Below are 20,678 nucleotides of genomic sequence, written 5' to 3'. Positions count from 1 at the left end.
CCCCAGAAGTTTTCTCAATAGGAAAGCTCCAACCCACTTGCAGCACAGTCCTAAACATGTTTACTCAGAAGCCAGCCTCATTGTGTTCAATGGGAGTTTCCTCTATTCTGAGGCTGCAATCCTATAAACACACTTTCCTAGGAGTGAGCCCCATTGAACTTGATAAAATTTACTTCTGAGTAGACATCCATAGGCTTGTACTATAAGATATGTTAACTCCTCCTACCTTCTCTTTTCTATTTTTAAGCTAATTTCTAATTCTTAAGAGGACCTAGTTGTGATCAGGTTGCCCATGACTCCGTATGAGCAGAGCCTTGACTCATTCACTTCTAAAGAAGGTATACTCCATGCATGAGACTCTATCAAATATGCAGAATGTTCCATGTCATCACAGGCAAGAGCTTGTATATGTATACAGGAAGAGCTTGTATTTGTACCTCATATTACTGAGTTATCACAGATCTAACCTCCTTATCGAAGATCAGCCTCTCAATGACATTAGTGAAATGGTTTGTGTTTGTGCTACCAGACCCACTTCCTGTAGCCTATCTTCTTTCTCTTTAACTCTCCCTTGTTCTTTGAGAACAGGCAAGTTTCTGGAGTTTTATTGTCTCACACAGAGATGAGTATGTTGATTGCAAATAAGTAAGGGGAAAAGATACACCAGAGGAAGCCTTCTGAAGGATTGCAATAGTAAGTTACCTGGAGTAGGGGTCAGTTCTTTGCTCCTGTGCTGTGTTATCGATTGGCTCATTGGTCAGCCTATATTTCAACCATTGCAGGCATTTAAATACCACAAATATACGGTCACAAAAATACATGCATTCATGAACTAAGCAGACTGTTCCTGGTTTTGTGAAATAATCAAGTTCTTTGCCTAATACATGATTAGTCTGCCTTAGTCATGAAACTTGCAGTGCTCCTGTCTAATTCATGCAAGTTTTCAAGTTAGATGGAGGCCTAATTTTGTGAATGAGGCAGTGAAATGGCATGCTTCCATAAGTAGATAGTTGGATATTTCATGAACTCAGCAATATTCTGTTCATTTCACAAATTATGCAAGGTCTTTAATTCTCTCTCTCTCTCCCTGAAACACACCCTGTAAAACAACAGTAGTTTAAGATGGGTTATTTTAAATTTAATATGTTTAAATTTTACCAGAAAGTTATGAGTAAGAGGTTAAATATATGTGGTTACAAGTCGCTATAGGATATTAATAATATTGTTAGTTTATGCATACAATTTTCATGGAAGTGGTATGTTGTATTTCTAAAAGGAATCTTTGAGTGAAACAGGGAAATATGGGATTTGGAGGAGTAAGGCATCATGCTGATAGATTTTCTGGCTAGTTTCTTATATAAACAGCATTATTGAAAAGGCACTTGCGTTTAACCATATCTTTTCTGTACTATAGAATGTGCATGACTGAAATTATTCCTAGGGAGCATCTGAATTGTTTTCACAGGTGCTGTTTTTAATGATGATTTGGTCGCATTTGCAGTCCTAAACCTTTCTAATATGTACAGTTAACTTTATCATCAGGACCTTTCCCATTTATTTTAATGGCAGGTAGTACACATGCAGATGCTTTGCATGTGTAGAACATACTCTTCCTTTGAAGTGAATGGGTTCAGCCCTTCTGATGCATTGAACTGTGAGCCTAACCAGGACCAATAGAGCTTTGGATTATGATGCATGTATATGTATTTTTATAGGTATGTATGCTGTACAGAATACGTAACAGCCACAAGCAGTAGGTGATCTCACAAACTGCTAATGATACTCTCGGCAGGAAACCTTTCCTTATGTTGAGGAACATTTAATCCAGATTGTGTATGAAAAATGGAATTGAGCATTGAAACCTTGCAAAAGGGCAGGTGTAGTTTCTGGTCTGAAAATCTAATCTCCTCATAATTTATCTGCATAATGTCTAGTACCTTTGGTTGGAATGCATTAGTAATAAAACTCAGCATAAATCCTGTACCATATGAGATTATCAGCTCTATTTCACCTTTAAGGGCCTCATCCTCTGCTGCACAAGCAACTACTGTTGCAAAAATACTATAAGGCACTTCTGCACCAGTGGTAAGCCCACTGGGTTGGACCTCAGTACCAAGAGAACCCGTCCTGGAAGCAACCGGCAGTAAGCGTCTCTACTAGGCAGCGAAGAGGCTTTTTAGGACTGGGGGAGGGTTGGGGGAGGACGGGACTGAGCGGGGGAGGGCAGGTTGGAAGGAGGATTGGCCAGGGTGGGGGTGGAGACAGCAGCAGACTCTGCCGCCATATCCTATGCTCCTTCCTGAGCCTACATGAGCCTCCTTGGTTCTACGCCAGCAAAATAGCTAGTGCAGCTCCAAAGAGACCCATTGGGGCTGCAGCAGCTTTGCCTAACTTTACCTACAACTGTTCCCTTATCCGGAATAGACTCTGGTGGTTGCCCTGGGCCAACAGGATACAGCAGCAGCGATTTCGGCTCGGCTGCTCTCTGAGCGCCAGGGCAGCCTAGGATTGGGCTCTTAGTTGCTGTCATGCCTGGCCCAAGACCTTCTGGCGAATGAGACAGTATGATAAATGCTGCCCCTGCCCATACCAGACGTTGTGCAAACTTCTGCTTTCCCCACTGGAGACACGTGCGGGGGGGGGGAGTTGGGCACCCTATCACCAGTCTGCTGCCTGAGGCAGCTTTTCCAGTTGGCCTCATCCAGGGGTGTCCAAAATTTTTCTCAGGAGGATCACATCATCTCTCTGACACTGTGTCAGGGGCCGAAAAAAAAAATTAATTTACATTTCAAATTTGAATAAATTTACATAAATGAATATATTAGAGATGGAACTTATATGAATGAATGAAGGTCTTGCAATAGCTCAAGGCCTATAAAAGGCCTTACGCAAAGCAAGGCCAGCCTTTCCTTTGCTGCCACTGCTGCATCACAGATGTGAAGCAACAAGCAGTGGAGGGAGCTCTCATCCCACAGCTCACGCAAGAGGTCAAACAGTCGCTCTAACACTGAAAGCAGTTGCGTCGGGCCAATGCAGGCTCCAACAAATCTCTAGAGGGACAGAGCAACATTGGAGATTGGGGGCTCCCTGAGGGTTGCATTGGGAGTCCTCAAGGGCCGCAAGTGGCCGCAGGGCCGGGGTTTGGGCACCCCTGGCTTCATGGATGGGCCAGCCTTGGCTGCTGTCTGAGCAAGCAGGTGCCCTCTACAAAGGCTTCTAACACACAGCTGAATGATTGGAGTAGAAAATTCCATAATATCTAAATGTACCACCTGAATCAATTTACCAAAGCTGTTGTGAGCTGAGGATCTGACTGGTCATTCTGATAAAAGTAGATGTTAATTTATATTGAAGCAACAGGGATCAAATTCCCAATAGAACATAAAACCTGCTTGGCAGTTAGGAAGAAAAGGTAGGAGAATAGGCCGCTAGCAAACTTGAAATTCTGCATAGGAGAGGCTCTGAAAATCATTTAGTGGTTCACAAACTTTTTTAGAATGAGAATCTGTCAGGAACCCACCAGAATCGATGCCATGACCACGAGTGACATCATCAAGCAGGAAAATTTTTAACAATCCTAGGCTGCAATCCTACCCACACTTACCCAGGAGTAAGTCCCATTTACTATCATTGTTAAAAGCATATACATAGTAGCCTGTTAAAAGTACAGATCTGTAACATTTCCTTAAATATGGTCACATATCATGGTAGCATCAAGTCTAAAATACTAAAAATAAAATCATGAAATGAATGGGACCCACCTGAAATTGGTTCGTGACCCACAGTTTAAGAAATACTGGTTTAGGGTGTTATATACATAAATGGTTCAAAACTTACCCTCAACACTGACGATACACTGTCTTGGTCAGAGGGTCTGAGCCCAAAAAGGAGATTTTTCAGATCCAAAAAAGCGTACTAGAAAATGGCCAACACTAAAGACTTCTCAGCCATGATGTGTCTCTGAAGCGTCTTAGAAAAGTCAACCTCAGACTTTTAGAAAAGGTATTTCTAAATCAGAGAATTACAGCCCAATCTTGAAACCGATGGCTCCGCTGGATGCAGTGGCACCAAAATGGCTGCCACTGCATCCAGCAGCATTGCCAAAGCCTCCAGAGGTCTCCTTGGGGGAAGGGGACTTTTGTAACCTTCCCCCAAGTAAGGGTGCAGAACCAGCAATGGGTCTCCTCCAGTCTGTGCTGGCTATTTTGCCAGTGCAGACTGGAGGAGCTCTGTGTCAGGCTTTTCAGCCAGTCCCACCTGCCTTGGTTCCTCTCCCACCCCCGCCCTTCCCCCACCGCATTCCACCCACTTCCCTCCTCCTCTCCACCCCAAAACTACTCTCCGCTGGCCCTTGACATGGCACTGAGGCTCAGCACTGACTGGCGCTGACCCAGCACCAGTGGCCCCTCATGTCCAAGTGCCATGAATGTGCCTTATGGGACGTTTGTGACACCCAGTACCAGAACTGAAGCTCAGCGCTGGCACTGAGTAGGATTGGGCCCCCAGTCTGTGAATTATCAACACTCAGTGAATTTTAGAGACGGGCCAAGTCTCACAGTTGTTGGTTTGGGCTCTGAGCTCCTCAGGCGATAAGTTCTCCTTGTTATCATTGTGGTCTTTGTCATCGCCATCTTTGCAATGGCTATTATCATCAGCCGTATCTTGCTGTTTGCAAAGAGCCTGCATCTCAAAGCTGTCATTGCCTGTGGGTGTAAAAATTGACTCCAGTGCTTTCTTTTCCTTTCCTTCCTTGGCAGGATTTATGTGGGCATCATTCATGTGATACTCTGGGAATGGCTGACGTTGGAACCATATGCTCTCCGGAGCGCAGCTGTGCAGTGATTGAAGATGACGGCCTCCATGCGGCTTTTACAGTGGCTCACGAAATTGGTATGCAGTGCGTTTTTTGTTCCCTTGCCAAATACAACACTTGTAACAGCTGCATTAGTTACCAAAATACTTTACAAGTAATTCCAGATTTTCCCTTGGTTCAGATATACACTTGGGGATTAAAGCTGTGTATATATGCACTTTGGGGTTAACTAATAAGGGATCAGAAGGCAATTGGAGGTGCACCATAGGTGTTTCCTTTCTGACAGTGTCACTTTTTAGCGATGGCTGGACTAGAGATTGCAGGGCTGCTACTGTCTGTCCTTGTCCCTTCCTAGGACGTGATGGTTACATCTGTGAAGTCTTAAGCACAGTTGGTGGTAAACAGCTTTCTATATATGTGTATGCATGTCATAGAAGTAGCTTGCAGTGTATATTATACCACTTCAGTCCTCTGAAGGGCCAGCAGTAGGTCGGGAATAACTGGGTAATCAGAAATTGTAGTAAAAGGGAGTGCTATTTACACAGGGTCACACTGCGTTGTATTACAAGCAAGGTAAATGTGAATGGCAATGAAGTTCTAATCAGATTAGCAGAGATTTCCAGAGTTACAAAATAGGCACCTAACAGGCACTTAAACAGCATTATTTATTTGTCTCAAAGGAGCTGACAGAAACTTTCATCAGCAAGTACATATTTTCTTTCATTGCATGTATTACAACATAGGTGACAGTATATTAATGCTCCAGAAATAATTGCAGCCCATGTTACATTTTCTAACTAAAGAGAAAACTGACACAAAATCTGCATTTCTAAAAGCTGACCCCTTTGACAATTTCATTTCTAGGGCAGTTTGAGCACAATATTGCATTTGCACCATTTCGTGTATGTGTATTTTTGTATGTGCTCTGTTTAGAACAGTGTTTGGCTGGGTGGTCCCGTAGACTTCCACCCATATCAGCATCTGCAGGGTTTAACAGCAGGCTTTGGCAACAAGTTTAACTCTTCTAATATCCAAAGTAACATGGAGTTATTCCAATATTGACATTGCCACCTGGTATATATGCCATAGGGAGATCGCATGTGTGTGTATGAGCAATTGTCAATTGCAAATTTTAAAAAAGTATATCATAATGAGAGTGAAGTGAGATTGAGCTGATAATTTATTTTGCACTATATGGTTCATTTTAGGGAAAGATGCTTGTGCGTTTTCACAATGCCACTTGGGAATTGTAGAATGGAGGAGATAGCATATTGCCTAATGCAGCACTCTCTTTCCTTCACTACTTGTCATGTAGGCTGGAGGTACACACTCCATGTGAACATACACAAATCAACAAGAAGCAGGGCATCGGGTGGGCTATTTCCAGCACAGTCATCCACCATATGGGTAGCCTTCATGGCAGTTTAAGAGGAGGAGCCTGTTGCCATGGCATGCCTTACTTGTTTTCACTAAGTCCACATGGAATTAGAGCCCAAGATAGGGGCCTGTATGAGTGGGAGTCCCACATAGGGAGATCTGCAGGATGGGTTCTGAGAAAGACAGGAGATGGCAAGAAAGCATGCTGTACTCTGTGTCCATTATTCTATCAACTTCTTGCAACTTCAAGCAGCTATGCCCTAGACTTTCTCACACACAAACACAATGATATTAGATACTACACTGCAGGCCTCTAGTTTGACCTGTGGTTTGTGGCTTCTGTCATTTGATAATTACTCATGCCATCCCACTCAGTCTAAAGACGGTCCACCCAAATTCACTGAAAGTGCACAGCATCAAGGAGGGAGAATATTGCAGCTTGAGGCTGGGTACCTAATGAATGCTGACAAGAAGTTCAAGCCAGTTGCAGCAATGCACCTGTGCAAATGGAATAGTTTGTTTTTCGAGCACTTAGTGCGAGGAATGTGTACTACACAGTCTATATTGCAAGCTAGTGGTGTTGAAACTGTGGCAATATTGCTGTGGGCATTAAGTTCACTGACTGATTCCATCTTGTGTGATAAAGTACAGAAATTCAGATTGCTTGTTCTTAACCCACTACCTGCCATCTAAGATGATGACCCTGAGATTTTGTAGGTTAAGGGCAAGGGACCAGTATGTTTCAATGGACTATTTCCACAGCAGTAACGGCTTCATAAACATCTGCCATGTATGCCCTGAGTGACCTTTTCTTCCCTCACTAAAAAACCCACAAACGTTGAAGCCTTTATTCAACAGGAAGACGATCCATCCAGGGTTTAGCCAGGGAACAGCTGGGTGTACATTTAAATGACAGTTCTGATTTTATGCTGAGCTGCTAAATGCAGGAGGAGGTACGAAGAATGTTCCAGAATCAACCTTCATTTCACCAGGGTCCTTCATGACAGCTAGACATTCTTCATGAGAGAAAATGGGGTGATTCTTGTTCCCCGGGTAACAGCCGCAGTGAGACTCGTGGGTCCCAATTTACCAACAACGTGGGCAGTTTATTTTAGGTCTTGGCTTGCTGTGCATGTTAACATGGTCACGGTCACGAAAGGTCTGTTTTCCATGAGGACCATTAGCTGTGCAGGGCGAACAGCAATTTCAAAAATGGAAAACAACTTTTTTTTTCTTTACATTCTTGGAAGGGAATAACAAGGCGAAGGGAACTTTCAGAGACTGCCAACTCCTGATGTGCCTTGTACCTCATGCCAAACCAAAGTAAAGTTTGCTTTGGGAGTATCATTGCACCAGTTCAGCTTTCGAACAGCTAGCAGGTAGGATGCAAGACTGTTGAGCTTCATATTCTTTCACTGAACATAAAGAGAGGAAAGTCACAAAATCTTGAAACTACGGATTTTGTTAGTTGCTCTGCAGTTGTGGCATCAGATGCTGTTAAGCAAATGAGGTATTCTAGGCAAGAGGGTTTTGGAAAATATAATAGCAATAACTTGGTGTCGAGCCTCCCCAGCTCTTGTAATGGATCATTTGAACCTCCTCAAACTGTCTCTAACAGTTCACTAATATGGAAGGTCACTCTGGCAATGATGGTCCTAGATTCAGGTTCCTGGCCTTCAGTGCCAGTGAACTAGTGAGCAATAAAGTTCTAAAATGAGAGGTACCATATACTCTGACTTGAACACTCTGCTCTCCAGTCTCTGATGTGTAAAGTGTCACTCTGTTGTGAGGGAAATGCAGTCAGCACATATTCACTGGAGCTGTTTTAAGTTTTTTTTTTAATTATTTCACATGTTCCAGAGCATTGCTGATCACTGGCACTGCAGAAGTTTTTTTGACTGAGCGGTTCTGATATCCCATGCAAAACTGTTGCAATTGCCCGTTCTTCTCTGTCTAAGTACACCTTTATAGCTCTCTTGAGAGTATCAGGCCAGCAAGAGAAAGATCAGGGAGAAAGTGAAAGAACAAGGAGAACAGGGAGAAGGTCAAAGCACTAATTACTCCTAACAGATTCCCCAGTCAATGACATCAGGCAGATCAGTGCAATCTCATGACTGTCTTTCCTGCAAAAGGGGATTGTGAGGCACTGGCAGAGTTTAGAAACAACCATATTGATCCTACTATTTATAGGTCCATTATGAAATGGGATGATGATCTATGTATATCATAGATCTATAAGTAGTTTATTGCCCTTAGGAAACAGAACAGGAAATGAAAACACAGGGATGTTCCCATGGGACAATTTAAAAGGAGACGCTCTCTCTCTCTCTCTCTCTCTCTCTCTCTCTCTGACAGTTCTCAAGCAGAGGCTGGACTACCATCTGTTGGGGATGTCCTTGCTCTGGGTTTCCTGCTGTGAGCAGAGGGGTTGGACTAGGTAGCCTAAAAGACTTTAGAAGTTTGAGTTTACAGTTGCTTCTTCCCAACTGTGCATCTGGTGTGATGGTGTGTTCAAGTCACAAGCACCTATATACAGAATGCTGATAATGCGATTTCTCTGAAATGGCTTCTGCATTTCTGTTTTGGTGGATTCAAACAACCTTCTTGTTCATGTGATGACCGCAGATATCACATGAGGAGTAGTTGTCTGAGGCTTTCATCACATAGTCCAATGAAGGTTAAAAGGAAGATGAGATATTAGCCACATAAAAGTATTTGCTCCCAGACTTGGTCTAATTTAGTTTTCTGAAACAAGTTTAGTCCATTAGTTGGGCAGTTGTTTTTTTGGTATACAGTACTCAATCCTGCTTTACAGAGATGTTATCTATTCTACTATTTGCTCATTGTGCATGATTAAAGCACAAAAATACCAGTCCCACTTAGTCATTAACCTGTTTGTTATTTGGCAAGGACCACACACAAATCTGTCTTTAGTGAGAGATTCACATGGCAAATCAAATTCATTCACATACATACAGGCCTGTTTCTTCTTCAGCGTGGCTCCTTGAGAGAAACTATCTTTGAAGAACACTTTTTTTCAACTCTACTTTTTTCTGTCTTTGGAGTACTAAAACTTAATTTTCCCTATAGCTTTTTGTGCCTATCTTTCATTTTTTCCTAAAGTCCTATCTTATTTTTGACTCTTTCAAAAGCACAGTCAATTTGTTTTAAATACAGATAGAGCACAGAAGAGTTAAATCCCAAATTTGTACATATAAACTTATATAGATGCAACCAAGCATTTGCAAAATTGATACGCAGGCTGCAGTCCTATACACACTTACCTGGGAGTAATCCCCATTGATCAGAATGGGACTTGTTTCTGAGCAAATATGTGTAGGCTTGCTCTATTAGTGTGAGCATCTTTTAAAAAAAAATTACAAAGGGTCTCTCTACAACCCAGTGTATTCATTCATAAGGCTTTTGAAGAAGTTGGCTTTTTTAATGTATTTATTTGTACAGAGCACCTAGCTGTGGTGTGGCAAGTGAGAGAAGGTGTAAATATAGACTGTCATGTGGATAGCTTTGCAGTACTTTTTAATAGCATATCTAAAACAAAAACCTGAAAATACTAGTGGGCCAGAATGGACATTTTTGTAGAACTTCCTATTTCCTTGAAAAGACAACATCCAAGCCAAAAGTGAACCTACTGAAATTTCATTTCAGCTCTAACTAAGATGCTGGAAAGTATTAAAATTAGCTTTCATTGCTTTTAATTCCATGTGATCCATAGACTGACTACCTGCCCCAATGATAAGGTCAGCTGAAGCTGCTGTGCTGTCCGAGGCAGCTCAGTAGTGTTACCCCCTTGTGCTGTCACTGCTGTTTTCCCTGCAAAAGCCCATGCATCTATCTACGAGATACTACAGATTTGAAGGCTGTGTCCAAAAGATACTAATGGTTGATGCGCATATTATAGTTGCCACATAGAAGCTGCTCTAAAATGCCCCACATTTGTGTGGCTCAGGCAATTGTCACTGCAGAATTTTTTGCCACATGTACACCACAGCTATTTCTCTTTAAAAAGCTTGTAATGAGCATCATGGCCTTCTTCTCACAGGTATTTTTCTTTTCCTAATCCTGGCTAAGACTATTGCTACTGTTACAGAAATCAATCCTGTAACATCCAACTCTCTGACCAATAGAAGGGCCAAGGCCAACCAGTGGAAGAAGAAGAAGAAGTAGTAGTAGCAGTAGTAGTAGTAGTAGTAGTAGTAGTAACTTTATTGTCATTGTGCTACAGCACAACAAGATTTATGCACCTTTGAGATACAAGCATAAATATATACTACAATGCCAACAATCACACTCTACACACTCACCCACACATTCTATACGACATGCATCATAATATGAAAACAGTATAACAGACCATAATGCCCAGGAGCATGGTAATATAATAATAATAATAATACAGGTATTTCTATACCGCCTTTCTAGGTCCTCAGATTTCTCCTCGAACTTTATTCAAGGCGGTTTACATGGGCAGGCAATTTAAATCCCGTAGGGATTTTTACAATTTGAAAGAATGTTCTATCTTACAAGAACAACAACATTCAGGTGTTACTTTCTTGATCTGGTATCGCATTCTGGCCTCCATCCTCCCACGCTCAGAGCAGATGGAATAACTCGGCTCAGCTTGTCAGCTGTTTCAAGGTCGCATGGTGCCGGTGGCTTCGAACTGGCGACCTTCGGATGTTATCTTCAGGCAAATGGAGGCTCAACCCTCTAGACCAGACCTCCTGCCTATGGTAACAACTATATCGCCTTATTCAACATAATTATGGCTGTGGGATAAAAACTGTTCAGGAGTCGTGTGGTGCTGCTCTAATAGTTCTGTGTCATCTACCTGAAGGCAATAGTTCAAAGAACTTATGAGCCGGATGGAAGGGGCCTCTCAGAATACTATGTGACTTCTGCAGACAGCAAGATGTATAGATGTTCTCCAAAGCTGGTAGATGAAGGTTGATGATGTGCTGCACGATCTTAATAATTCTCTGCAGAGCTTTTTTGTCCCCCGCAGAGCAATTTCCGTACCATACCAAGATATCATAGGTTAGGACACTCTCAATGGTGCAACAACAGTAAGACACAAGTAGCTGATGTGACAAATTTAGCCTCCCAAGCTTCCTCAGAAAATATAACCGCTTTTGTGCCTTTTTTATCAACATGCTGGTGTTAATAGTCCATGAGAGGTCCTCTGTGATATAAATACCTAGGAATTTGAAACCAGCAACCCTCTCCACTGCCTCTCCACCATTTATGTATAATGGTGTGTGTACACCCCTCTTTTTCCAGAAGTCAATTATAAATTCTTTAGTTTTTTTGATGTTAAGTGAGAGATTATTTTCTTTGCACCACAATAACAACGCCTGTACCGCCTTCCTATAAGCAGACTCATCATTCCCGCTAACAAGCCCCACCACTGTAATATCATCTGCAAATTTTATAATTTCATTGGTGTTATGTGATGGGGTACAATCATGTGTATACAGGGAATAGAGGAAGGGGCTCAGCACACAGCCTTGGGGAGTTCCTGTATTTAATATCAGAGTGGAAGAAAGAGCCCATCCTAACTGACTGTGGCCTATTTGTCAAAAAGTCCTTTATCCACAGACAAATGTCTTGCTGTATGCCATAAGAACATAAGAACAGCCCCACTGGATCAGGGCATAGGCCAATCCAGTCCAGCTTCCTGTTTCTTACAGCGGCCCACCAAATGCCCCAGGGAGCACACCAGATAACAAGAGACCTCATCCTGGTGCCCTCCCTTGCATCTGGCATTCTGACATAACCCATTTCTAAAATCAGGAGGTTGCGCATACACATCATGGCTTGTACCCCGTAATGGATTTTTCCTCCAGAAACTTGTCCAATCCCCTTTTAAAGGTGTCTAGGCTAGACGCAAGCACCACATCCTGTGGCAAGGAGTGCCACAGACCGACCACACACTGAGTAAAGAAATATTTTCTTTTGTCTGTCCTAACCCGCCCAACACTCAATTTTAGTGAATGTCCCCTGGTTCTGGTATTATGTGAGAGTGTAAAGAGCATCTCCCTATCCACTCTGTCCATCCCCTGCATAATTTTGTATGTCTCAATCATGTCCCCCCTCAGGCGTCTCTTTTCTAGGCTGAAGAGGCCCAAACGCCGTAGCCTTTCCTCATAAGGAAGGTGCCCCAGCCCCGTAATCATCTTAGTCGCTCTCTTTTGCACCTTTTCCATTTCCAAACTAGTCATTTTAAAAAACAGCCTGCTAGGTAGAACGGTGTTAAAAGCAGAACTATAATCCACAAATAACAGCCGTACATATGTACCCCGTTGTTCCAAATGACGAAGGACTGTATGTAAAACAATAGAGATGGCATCATCAGTCGACCTATTACTCCTGTATGCAAATTGACAAGGATCCAAGGTGGGTGGAAGACCAGACTTAATATGTTTCAACACCAGCCTCTCAAAACACTTCATAATTACCGAAGTTAGAGCCACAGGTCGATAATCATTGAGAGAAGCAACTACTGTCTGCTTAGGAACTGGCACTATAATAGATGTCTTCAAGCAAGTAGGGACAGAGCACTGTGATAGAGATAAATTGAAAATATTTGTAAAAACTTCAATCAGCTCTGCAGCGTAGTCTTTAAGGACCCGTCCCGGAATTCCATCTGGGCTAGCTGCTTTCCGGACGTTAATATTCTGTAAAACCCATCTCACATCATCAGGCTGCAGGACAAGTGACTGACCATCAGTGGCTGCAGCTGGAATGTTGGTGGCTGCTATCTCCTCCTCAAACCGGCCAAAAAACTGATTAAGCTGCTCTGCCATGGAATCAGTATTGCTGGGCAGACTATTTTTATAATTCTGCCCAGTAAGTTGTCGCAGGCCCTGCCATACCCGGCAGGTATCCGAACTTTCAAAATGCTGCTCAATCCTCCGCCTGTACATGGCCTTTGCATCCCTGATGCCTTTTTTTAAGTTCGCTCTGGCCTCACTGTACTGTAGTGTGTTTCCAGAATGGAAAGCAGCATTCTGGGCTCTTCTCAAAAGGCGCACATCTCTGGTGACCCAGGGCTTATTATTAGGAAACACCCATATTTGTCTGGTGGTAGTGACAGTGTCCATGCAGCTTTTGTTATAGAACAGTACAGTCAAAGTATAGATGTCAATATTGTCCTCTGCAAATAATGTCCAATCAGTACACCTGAAGCAATCCCAAAGTTGCTCCAATGCATCTTCTGACCACTGTTGTATTTCTCTGACAACAACCCTAATTCTATTGACAAGAGGTCTGTATGATGTTATCAAAAACAGAGATATATGGTCAGATTGTCCCAGATGGGGCAAAGGTATAGTCCTATACCCGTTCACAATATTACTGTACACATGATCTAAGGTATTTGCAGAGAAAAGAGAGCTACTAGACAGTGACCTGGAGTCCTCCAGGAACTGGTGATGGAATGGAGCATGGGAGGGAGATAAATACTAGGACAAGTCCCATGGGTGCAGGAAAGCAGCTTTCACAAGCCAGATAGATGCACAGACTGAATGAACTACATCTGCTCTGCATGTGGTCAGGAGTCCTATAGAAGACAACACTGAAGAAGCAAACCAGAGTGCTGAATGAGTACAGTGGCTCAGAGGAAACTTGGGCTTCATCAGAGACCAGATGGGAACAAAGATTTCAACCCACATTCTGCTTTTTGAAATTTAAGACCACCCAACACTTGAAATCTGTTGAGAAATTAAATGTAACCAGACCTGCTTTGGATTACAGTAAAAGACTGGTGCGGCGGGGGGGGCACTACAGCTGTAAGTCAACAATTCCAAATCTTTCAAGATATGTGCCCTAGTTAAAGAGAAGGGAAATATACAAGTCTTTCTCAAGATAAAAGATATATACAAGGCATGAACTGGGCATGAGTGGAGCAACTGAAGGAGAAGTTGTGGATGCTGTGAATACCTCTGCGTGTTCGCAGGACTGTGGCAAAGGATACGTGCATCGTTGTTGATAGACTTTGTGTGTAAACATGTAGGGGGAAAGCACTGTTTATAGCATTATAATACAGTATTAACTATCACAGTGACCTTTCAGAGTTAACAGTGGGACCACATCAGGAGGGCAAAGGGGTTTTGTACATCAGGGGAAGATCAGGATCCGCTCTGTAGAGGGCACATTTTTTAAGTACCTTCCTCCCTATGCTTTCACCCTATTTCACTGTCTCCTGGCCAAAAATAGAAACCATGGGGCCATGTTGTGCATTCCATGTAATGTCTAGTTTGCAATTGCAATCAGAAATCCACCTTTCAAAAACAATGACATTGACTAATCTCCATATGCAGTTTTTCGTGAAACACCCTATTGTGGAAGGCTATGCTATGCCCAAGATCACATCAGACATTTGTAGCAGAGAGCCAAGGATTCTGGAGTCCAATGCCTTGGTCATTACACTAATCTTTCTGCAGCCTTTCATCACATCAGGCTCATTTACATCAAGGGAACTGTACATGAAGACAGATTTACAGGGTCAGTCACAGTCTCAAGTTAAACAACGCTTTGTTCCCTTGACTTCAGAGAAGGCATTTCTGCTACAGAAAGGAGAAGGAGATATCCCACGTTTTCTTTTAGCGAGTCGAAACATTTGTCTGGTTTTTAAATGTTTCTGAATTCCATGGATGCAATCACACTTGCATACCATGGTCCCAAGTAATGCAGATCCCTGAGACATTCTGTGGCGCTTTATTTTTGGACTGTAGCTTGAAATTTATGGCACTTTAAGGAACAACAGAAAAGAACTTCTGTTTGGTTACCAACCTTTGCCCCTCTTTCAGAGGATTCCAGTCATTCTTCTTGTCACTTCCCCTAGATAAAAGCAGAATCGAGGACCTGCTACTGGGGAATAACCTACTTATACTGGCAGGGCCTGCACTATCACTGATTCAGCATGCAAATGTTCTCAGGGTGCAGTTTTGAAGGAAGTACTGTTTGCTCCAAGGCCAAATACCTCTTTAGGTGAGAAAAAAGCAATCCAGGTATTGGCAAAGAAGACCTGGATTGCAGACCTGAAGGTGGGGGGGGGGTCAAAACCTCAGGGCCTGGGCTTTGAGGAGGCCCAGACCATGACAAAACAAACTATACTGTACAAAACAACTTTATTACAGAATAACTTTAGGTACCCCCAGTGCTTTTTTTGTAAAAATAAATAAATAAATAAATTTTTTAAAAAAGGTGCAGGAACTCACAACTTGTTAATCTTTTATTTATTTATTTACTTGTTTGTTTGTTTGTTTGTTTGTTTTTAAACTGAACTTTGAGGAGTTTTGCAGCCTCAACCGGCCCCCCTTTTGGCAACTGGCCACCAACCTTTATATTTTGCAGCCATGGAGCACCTCCCCACATAAAAATTAAAAAAAAAAAAATTCTTCCTCATAGGGATTTGAATTCCTAGCCTCTGGCTCCGCAGACCAGCACTTTAACAATTGAGCCATAGGAATTCTTAGACTCAAAGTGTTTGGAACTAATACTTGAGGCGCTGATAGCCACCAGCTGGGTTCAAGACCTTATATATTAGTTCTGAGCACTTTAGCTACAGGCTTTCCTATAGCCCAATGGAGAGAGTGCTGGGCTGTGGAGCATGAGGTCAGAGGTTCGAATCCCTCCCTAGCCTGCAGTTTAAAAAAAAAGGTGGAGCACAAGGTCAGAGCCGGGAGTGCCAAAAAAAAAAAAAAAAGGTGGAGCACAAGGTCAGAGGTTCGAATCCCTCCCTCAGTGAAAGGGGAAAAAAAAGGTGCTGGAACGCTGTTCCTCTGCGTTCTATTACAAAAAAAGCCCTGGGTACCCCTATCTCAGGCTATCCAGGACTGCCTTTCCATCTCAGCTTTAAATCTACTTTCAATGTACTTATGTACTTCTATTACTCAAATGCATTCTGGAGACTGTAGGAAGGGGGACCCAGTCAGGTCTCTTGCCCCGGGCCCAATGCCAGCTCTCAGCAGTCCTGCAGGATTGGAGTTCCTAATAACAGATTTCCTGTATACACTCTATGAGTCACCACAATGTGCGCCTAGACAAGAGGAGAAGAAGGCATTTGACAATTGCCTCTCAATTTCCATACAGTTCCAAGGAAACTAAAGAAGTGGGGACTCCTGGAACACTAACAAAACTTTTCTAACACACCTCCACCTGGGGCCAGATTGGGCGACACATCCACTGACTCATCATAAATGCATGCGTGCAGGGCATGTGTACCCTACTCCCCTCCATAACAGCCACCACAATCTCATGGCAGTAAGCGGTTCATCCACCAACCACTGAATTAGAGTGGGTGTGGGGGAAAACATGTGCACCCATATTCTGGCTCTATGAAATGGCAACAGACTGGATTTTAAAGTTGCCAAATTAATGCCTTGGAAATGAATTTGTAATGAGGACCATGTATATTGTGCTCATCATCAGATTGATAGCACAGTAGCCAATATTCCCTTTAATTTTCTAGGGGAGCGCACAGGGCCATCCAGTGACTGCATGGGGGTGGCTCTGCAGCACTCAGTGATGATGTCATTGCCAGCCTCTTGAGTGCCAAGAGAAAAACTGTACAGTTGTGCAACTGCACAGCTTACAAGGAAGGCTGATGGTAATAGAATGTAATGCAAAATGTGGCACTTTGAGATGTTTCCAGCTTTTTTGATGATGGAAGTGTGAGGACAGTTATCTTTTGAAGATTCCAAAATGAGAGGGCCAAGAGCAGGGTAATGAATGGTCAACAAGTGGGATTTTAGTGCCTAGCACAGCTCCCCATCTTTCAAATACTAGGGTAATGGTTAGTTTTGTCATGACTGTGTTTCACCCTGGTAAGCCTTTGCTGGATTCAGTTTTTTGGTTTAATTCAGCGTGATTCAGCTGGATTTGGTATGAGGCTCAAGGCAACATTCACACTAACGCAGTAGGGATGATACAGTGGACTAAGCAGGTGCAAACAGGAGTGGGCCAGACTGAGTGGAGACAAGAGGGCTGACTGATCATTTGTTTCTGATTTCGTTGCTGCAGGTTTTGATCTTTGTGTGCAGCGTAAAGTGACCCCACTTGGTGACAGGTGAACTGAAATTTAGCACTGAAAATTGTGATCCATCCACCCATGTAAAAGATTTAATCTGAAACCAGTCATACACTGCTTTGAGCGCACACATCAAACTTGCTGTACGCAGTAGCTTGTTTGAATAGTGCAAGATACCAACATTGTTTCTATGTGTGCGTTTCTGTGTGTTTTTGCATGCAAAGAAATGTTAAAGAATCTACTGTCTCCCTTTTTTCTTTTTCTTTTTTTTTATGCTGAGTTGAAGGCTTGTCAGGATAGCTTAGATAAGAGCAAGCCCTAGGCTAGACAGGAACAAATCTTTTAGAGTCCTTACGAGCAAAAGAAACAATTGTGAAGGATGTCTAGCTTTCATCTTAGCCTTCCCCTGGGAGAGATAAAGTTTGGGCAAATATCCAGGTATCTGAATCAGGCACTGTGGCTTTTCTAAAAACCCAGAGACTATAATTAACCCACAACTGCTCTGCTGATATCTGTGGGAAGAAAATATTTAATGCATTCACATTGTTACTTCTTTGTAAAGTTCCCCTTCTGGTGTGAGCAACACATTTGCGCTAAGCTCTCCTAAACATGTGTCCTTTTGGTAAAGAGAAAAGATGATCACTCAGCATTAAGCCTTGGCAAGGGGTGAGCAACAGGGCAGAGACATCAGCTACTGCTTTAAACCATGAACATGAACTGTGTAAAAGGTTACTAGTTAATGTCAGTTTTCATTTTAACCTTGAGTTCTTAGCTTGTCCAGGAATATGTTCATTAACTTGAAAGGGCAATCACTGTTCCACCTACTGTTCTTTGATGTCTTAAGACAGGGGTGTCAAACTCGTTTCATACAGCGGGCCAAATAGCATTCATGGCACCTTCTGAGAGCCAGAAGTAACATCATTAAGCAGGAAGTGATGTCATTAAGCAGGTGATGGTCAGAAATAAGCACTTTGTTATCACATTGAAACTCATTAGTTGCAAATGACTGTGCAAATGTTGATATTTTCAAGATATGAGAGAGCCCAATTATCACATGGGCCATTCTTTCATTAGGGCCATTTCTGCTGACCTATTATTTTGCAGCTCAGCAACTAAGAGGTGGCCTGTGAAATGATGCCTTGAGTTCTCTGAGCACTCTGGCAGTGTCTTCCTCTCTCACCACTCTTGTTTTCTCCTTCCCTATAGCGTTCCTCGCTTTCTGAAGCTTCCTTCCATCTCTCCCCCACAGAGCCTCAGCAGAAATAGCACTGCTGAAAGGGTGGCCAGATTATAACAGATGTGAATGAAGAGCTTCTGGGGGCTACATCTGGTTCCTGGGCCTTATTTGTGACACCCCTGTCTTAAGATGACCCTTTTTAAAAAATGAAAACTGAGTGGTTCTGTAAATTGGTTTGTGTTAAGAGAAGTTAACTGTATTTGCTTAATAATAATGAAACTTTTCAGTGTCTAATCCAGCATCATAAAGTAAGAGAGATTGCAAAGTGATTTTTTTAGTGGGAACTGGGACAAATGCAAATCAAGATTTGTCTGGGACTGGGAAGTGCCTCAGACACAACAGTATCTCTGCTTGAGGTTTGCTGTGGTTTAGGCTTTCTGTAATTGTGCTGATGTCTGTGTGAATGTTCTTCTGTGAATCATAAGATTAAGAGGGGTCATGTTTTCAAAAGCTACACAACAGAGCTTGAAACATCATGAACAGCCGCCAAATATGCAGAGCCAAATATCAGTGTCCCTGCCCTTAGGAAAGCAGCAGGAATGAGGGGGTTGACCTCAGCTCTTGGCATCATGGCTTGAAAGAGTATAAGCATTCAGTGAGCAGGGATGCCAATCTTCTTGGGTTTTTTATTGCCCTCCAATAGTAGGTAAGGCTGAGAAGTAGCCTGATACTAGGCTCCCCTGAAATAGCAGAATCCAGATTTTGAAATTTAATTTGGAAGCATGAGCTCTGTGTTTCTGGCAGAATACAACAGGAGTGGGGAAAAGGTTTCCAACTGGAGAAATATTTCCATAGCCAACAGGGAATAGAACTCTTCAGGATCTTAGCAAAATGTATGTGAGTGTGTTTGTGTTACATTTTTGTGTTGCAAGTCACAATATACCATCAGCTTGTATGTGCGTAAGTATAAATGAGTAGAGGGACACATCCTGTTACGAGGACACACTCCTTGGTGTAATTCAATTACACCATGTAATTCAGCAATAAGCAATGTTGAATGTGTTGCTTTCCAACTAAGTGAGTTACGGCATCTGTGGTCTTGTGAGTCGTAAGTAAACAACTAAGTCAGGTGGACAGTCAGGTTACTGAGTCATCCCGTAACGCTGGGCAAGTAACAACCTCCTTCCACTTCAGTTATCCCAGCTGGAAAATTCGGCAGAAGGCATGACTGCACTGAAAAACAGATGCTTCATACAAGCTGTGATTTCCTGAGCAAACATATTACAAGGCATGTAGCATTCTTAGCATGCTGTGTCACTGCTTCTGTCCACTGATCCAGTTAACGTAGTGACTGCAATATTTTGTTGAATACACAGAGTGAAAACTAGGATACCTGTGCAAAGCAAGGCGCATCCCCACTTAGTGTTTCCAAATGGCCTTTGTCTTCTCTCCGGCTGAATCCACAGGGAGGAAAGTAAACCTCATTGTGATTTCATAGTATTCTTAGATTCCATATATTAAGAGATCCAATAAAGTCATGACATCATTTAGAATATATATTAGAAGCACTGCTATCAGCCTTTGGAAGCTAAATACTAAGATAGATGTGGGCAGCACAGATCACTAGCACCCCCCCCCCCCAATATATGCTCCATTTAATTCATGTGTATGTAATGCATATATGCATCCATTCAGACTTCCTGCCTTGTTTCAGGATCTCATTGTGGTATACAGTCAGCCCTCAGTGTCTATGGTGGGGATGTGGTTCTGGCCCACATGGATTCTGAGATCTTTGGATAGTGGGGTCCACTTTTAAAAGTTTATAAAAGTCTAAATAAGTCAGGAAATAGCTTTTCCTACCATAGCACTGCAAAATTGCACTGTTTCAGAGTGCTCAGTGGTGCTCCAGAAACCACTTCCAGTTCATGCAACCCCCATCCCTGGGCCCTGGTGTTTCTAGGTAGGACTCATGTCTGTAAACCCCCAAGATTCAGTGTCAAGTCAGTGTTGCCAGGGTTGAGCCAGAAAGCTTCCTATATACCCAAATATGTAGATGCTGCTATCAGTTACAGTGCAATCCAATGCATGTGTACTCAGAAGCAAGTCTCACTGTATTCAGAGGGACTTACTCCCAGCTGAGTTGTGTACTGGTTTGCAGCCTTGCTGAACTACATGAGCAGAGAGAATATCTAATTCTAGAGCTGCGTATAAACCCCAAAAACTGGGCACTGCTTCAAGCTGCAGAAAAAAAAGAGAATAAG

The 20,678-nt window shown here is 42.7% G+C and overlaps 1 protein-coding gene across 1 annotated transcript in view; it reads left to right on the top strand.

Moving 5' to 3' along the window:
- The window catches only part of ADAMTS5 (ADAM metallopeptidase with thrombospondin type 1 motif 5), a 55,325-nt gene that overhangs the window by 11,621 nt on the left and 23,026 nt on the right, over positions 1 to 20,678 (top strand). The window contains exon 2 of the mRNA XM_066621292.1: positions 4,758 to 4,890. Within this exon, the coding sequence (XP_066477389.1) occupies positions 4,758 to 4,890 (133 nt within the window). The remainder of the gene's footprint in view (positions 1 to 4,757; positions 4,891 to 20,678) is intronic.

Source organism: Tiliqua scincoides, chromosome 3 (genome assembly GCF_035046505.1).
Source record: "Tiliqua scincoides isolate rTilSci1 chromosome 3, rTilSci1.hap2, whole genome shotgun sequence".
In the NCBI taxonomy this organism is placed as follows: domain Eukaryota; kingdom Metazoa; phylum Chordata; class Lepidosauria; order Squamata; family Scincidae; genus Tiliqua; species Tiliqua scincoides.
The sequence above is the reverse complement of the archived record's forward strand: the minus strand, read 5'-3'. Positions and strand labels throughout refer to the sequence as shown.